The sequence below is a fragment of the Dreissena polymorpha genome, chromosome 6 (assembly GCF_020536995.1).
Source record: "Dreissena polymorpha isolate Duluth1 chromosome 6, UMN_Dpol_1.0, whole genome shotgun sequence".
NCBI lineage: Eukaryota > Metazoa > Mollusca > Bivalvia > Myida > Dreissenidae > Dreissena > Dreissena polymorpha.
Window position 1 is genome coordinate 88,905,758 of NC_068360.1, and position 4,508 is coordinate 88,910,265.

The following is a 4,508-nucleotide window of genomic DNA, read 5'->3' on the forward strand; positions in this document are numbered from 1 at the left end:
TCACATTTGTCATATAGTTTAATCATATGAAGGTAGTATTATATAATAAACACAGTTAACAGTAGACGGTACACATACTGTACTTCGTAATGAGATCATACGTTTAATACAAGAAAAAAATATATACAACAATAGCATATTAGTAAATGAATAAAGAACGCCAATCATCACTCATACAATAAGAAAGGAAAGTATGGGAACTATTATACGATTTCCAATCGCGCATGATTTTATTGTATTTTTATTATGTGTTACACAGCAAAATAATCGGTAAGAACAGACTATTATGTTCGGTGGCATTTTTAAAGATTTTTTTATAAATGGAAACGCTATATTTATAGTATGACATCTCTAGAGGTCAAACATTAACTCGAAAAAAATTCAATTTGATAAATCAGTCGTCTATTACAAAAAAATACATAACCAAAACCTGAAAATATAAATAAGAAAATGCATTTGTCAATCTTGGCATGGCATACAGTTGTAACAGTTTGTAAGATGGAACAAAAAAGAGTATATTGCATTTCATACATCTTTTACTGTTCGTTTTAACAAAGTTTCATATGGATTCCCAGTTCCCTGTTTATCTGTTGTAAACCTTGTTGCAGTGGCAGAGTCAAGAAGCGAGTGGTATCTTGACCATCATATTTCCCCATGAACATTGAGATAACGTGGACGCCATTCCCGTCTTTGTCGTCGATGCATACGATAGCCCCACTATCTCCGGGTTTACCGAATGCTTCCTGTCTTAACATTCCAGCGTGGTCATTTACAATGACAACATATTTATATTTTCCAAATGGTCTTTCGAATCGGGGCACGACAACCCTTCCAACGCTCGGGGATACAGGTGAGTTTGCCGTCCATGCGAAAACTAGCTCTCCTTGCAATAAACGTCGCACTTCTTGTTCTTGTGTTTCTTGGAAGCGGAACAGCACGGACTCTGCTGGTATACCTCTGGAGTCTTTGAAATGCATGTCATTAATTTCGACTTGGGGCAATATTGTTAATGCAGCAATATCAAGCCCGTCCCTCTCACGTCTAGCTGGGGGCGTTTTTACGGCAATACATTCAGAATATCCATTTTCATTAATATAGTATATCCTGCCATCTTGCTGGTCTATAAAGTGACGAGCCGTTAATGCATACTTGGCTATCCCATGCTCTGCAAATCCTCCTAAAGTAGCAGTAAGTCCACACCTTCCAATGGGAGTGCCAACCTGTATTCCCGCTAACGGCGTATAAGGACATGGGCCATAGTTGAGATGATATTTCACAATGTTGTTCTTTGTCAATGTCTGTATTATTTTACCATCAAGTGTTTTGTTTATTTCTCTGTTTAATATTATTTCAAGAACATCATGCTGATATCCACATCCGACAACACTGGGGTCTAGTTTGTAGAGAGTTTTAACAATCTGCAATGCATTACAAGTGTTATATCAACTGGCCGAGTGTTACGGGTATAACACAAATCAATACATGTGTTAGCAAGTTTATTGGTAACCGTAAAACGTATATAGTACTGCTAAAATGAAATATTTATCAACAATAAATAAATAAACTCAAAAAGACAATTATCTGGGGTGTTTATGACATATCTAAGTTAGATCTAAATACAAAACGTAAAATTATACCTTAGGATTCAATTCCGGTGTCTTTGTGTACTGAAAGCGTGGCCATTCTGACTTTGGAACATCGCTTCTCTCAAACAACGCCTTAATATCTAACATTAATATATCCATATTGTGTCTGTCTTCTTCAGCCGTTGAAGAGGTTTTAAACCTTTTTCCTGTAAATGTATACATAAATATGTGTAAACGATATTGCGTATATCTGATCACTGTTCAGTGTTCAATTAAAGGCGTCATTAACAGGTTTCCATATTTTCGAAAAAGGGAGTCATGTAGGATACAGACAAAATTCAAATGTGGAATAATATAAAATAAGAGTAATGTAAATATGTGGGAAAATGCCTTCATCGAGAATCAAACCAGACACACGCGAGTATCCTCATCACGCTGGAATATTTACAAAAATGTGCTTTTAACGACGAGTAACTAATTCACGAATTTTGCGGTGGAAAGCCGAAAAAACGCTGAATGATGAATACGCTTAACGATAAAATTTGGATATTTTACTTCATCCTTTGCGGTATTTAAACGGTGTAGCTTTTGAATATGACAAAACATGTGTTTAATCTATGACAATGTCTTGAAAACGTTAACGTTGTTAATCTATGAACATGTATATTAAAATAACTGATTAAATTATAGAAATACAACTTAGATGCTCAAGTTTAATAACAAGAAAAGTTAAACTATTGGGATTTGAAACGTATCAGTTAGTAATTACTATTAAACGTTTGATTACAAAACAATTTTTGTTTGCAGTTATAACTCAGTGCTTACAGGGCCATCTATTTTTGTAACTTCGCCATTACGTGTTGATAATGATTCAACAGTTAACATCATACCTGATCCTGCAAATCCACTGTCTAACTCAGATGAATTTCGTTTGATCGATAGTAGTGTATTTCGCTCGTGATCGCCAAAAATATTCTCGACTCTCCTCACAGTAGCAGTCTTCCGTACCACTAGCTGACTGTGAGATTGTTCTGGCATGGGTTTTGTCCGGCGAACTTTATCTATTGCATTCTTGTCATTCATCGCAGTGTCTACCATCTGTCCAATTATCGAGCAAACATATCGCTCCAACAAAAGATTAATGCTTCTTTTTATGTCTTCAGATGATGAAATTATGATTTTTAAATCTGTGTGTTCTGCTTTAAAGTTATTAATTGTCGTTGAAGTACCATCTGTTAATAAAACCAGCTCTGAAAACATCCTTTCGGCGTGTTCTCTAGGATGTTTTCTGTAACATTGCGTATGACAAACACTAACAGTAGGTTCCAATTTAGATACATTTTCGTGTTTGGCTCTACTGCTTAGACCTTCAAATTGATTTTTCACAGTTTTGAGAAAATGTGTACACTCACTTTCTTGGCCGTCACAATGAAGTACAAGTCTGACATTTCCAAAGCTTTGTTTAAAAAACACGTCTGACTTCAACAAATGTCCTCTTTGAATCAATCTTTCCACGCGATCTACTGTGTATTTGTATCGCGGAAATACGTCCATTTCAAATATGTAAAGTTTTCCTCTGATACCCGTCATCTTTAGCAATAAGACTTAACTATTATTTTTATATATGAATATAAATTATTCAAAGCCAATCGAATAATTCGTTAATTTTAAGCGACTGAATTTTCATAGTACTGACTTATGTTGTGAACTAATAATAAACGCATTCGTAGATGTTTTACGTAGTTAATAATCAGTTTGATATCAGCCAGCGTTTTTATAATGTCATAACATTGGTGGACTGTAGAGGCGAATTTCTTGATCGGACAACTGATAGCTTGAAGTAGGACACCCTGTTTGGTATTGGATAGAAACTTCGTAATCTCTATAAATGAAAGTGATTGTGACAGGCCTTAAAAGGACATTTTCACGTTTTGGTAAATTTACATTATTTTTCAGATTTGCAAATTTTCGTTGTAGATTTGATATTTGTGAGGAACAGTTATTCTGAACATTTATCTTGCTCTAAAATATCCATTATAGGCATATTTGACAATTTAAACACCTGAAAATTATAATGCTTTGCATCGCGAAACGAATGAATAATTTGGAGAGTTCTGTTGTCGTTATATTTTGTTATACTACAAGGATTTCTTATATACGGTATAAAATACATCAACCAGGGTATGAGAACGGATAGCCGAGTGGTCTAAGCGTTAGACTTGTACTCCAGGTTTCAGTGGTTCGAGCCCAGTTGAGACCTACTTTTTTCTTTCTTTAATTTAATTCTTGTTTATGAGCTTTTTAGATCCAATATTTACGTTTATTAATATAAAGCATTAAATTACAAACTTCAATACATGCCAAAATGTGTGAAAATGTCTCTTTAATATGCAATCCACAAATTACTATCACGTTTAAATGAGTCTCTAGTGTATCCAGTCATCGCACATAATAAAGTTCAAACGGTTTAACAATTTAGTATAATCAAAGTACTGATAGTACTGGTGTGACGATGCTTTTGAAGAGAATGGATATAAAAGCATCAATTTAAGTTGATCTACATAATCACAATTGTGTATAAGGGTACGAAAAAAGTGTTGGTACGAAAATTTGGCAACGAACAAATTATGCCAAAAAAATAATAATTTGGTTACGAAAAAAAATTAAGAGTACGTAACAAATTGGGGTACGAGAACAAAATGGGTTCGAAAAAAAATTGGGTACGAAAAAAAATTGGCAACAAAACAGAAATTGGGTACGAAAACAAATTGCGTACGAAAAAGTTTTGATTCGGAAAATAAATTGGTGGTACGGGGACGTAGTACCCCTGGGGAACTTGACCCACAATCGCACATTCTAGGCCCTTTCCGTCAAACATCGGATAAGTACCTCGAAGGCAATAGTATGAATACACATTTATGG

General features: G+C 34.6%; 1 protein-coding gene across 1 annotated transcript; it reads right to left on the reverse strand.

Annotated features, from left to right (window-relative positions):
• On the reverse strand, nucleotides 1-3,367 carry LOC127833477 (uncharacterized). The gene is made up of 3 exons (XM_052358743.1): nucleotides 2,477-3,367; nucleotides 1,638-1,792; nucleotides 1-1,418 (listed from the first exon to the last, which is right to left on the reverse strand). Exons 1-3 carry the CDS (start codon nucleotides 3,174-3,176, stop codon nucleotides 549-551), a joined length of 1,725 nt encoding a protein of 574 aa, XP_052214703.1. The 5' UTR covers nucleotides 3,177-3,367; the 3' UTR covers nucleotides 1-548.
• Between the last annotated feature and the right edge of the window lie 1,141 nt (nucleotides 3,368-4,508).

What these genes read in the sequence shown, in the direction of transcription:
- LOC127833477 (XM_052358743.1), bottom strand. Translation starts at nt 3,176, where the DNA reads ATGACGGGTATCAGAGGAAAACTTTACATATTTGAAATGGACGTATTT. An exon ending in CAGTGGATTTGCAGGATCAG is followed by an intron (nt 1,793 to 2,476) that starts GTATGATGTTAA and finishes ATACATTTACAG; the next exon opens with GAAAAAGGTTTAAAACCTCT. An exon ending in CACCGGAATTGAATCCTAAG is followed by an intron (nt 1,419 to 1,637) that starts GTATAATTTTAC and finishes AATGCATTGCAG; the next exon opens with ATTGTTAAAACTCTCTACAA.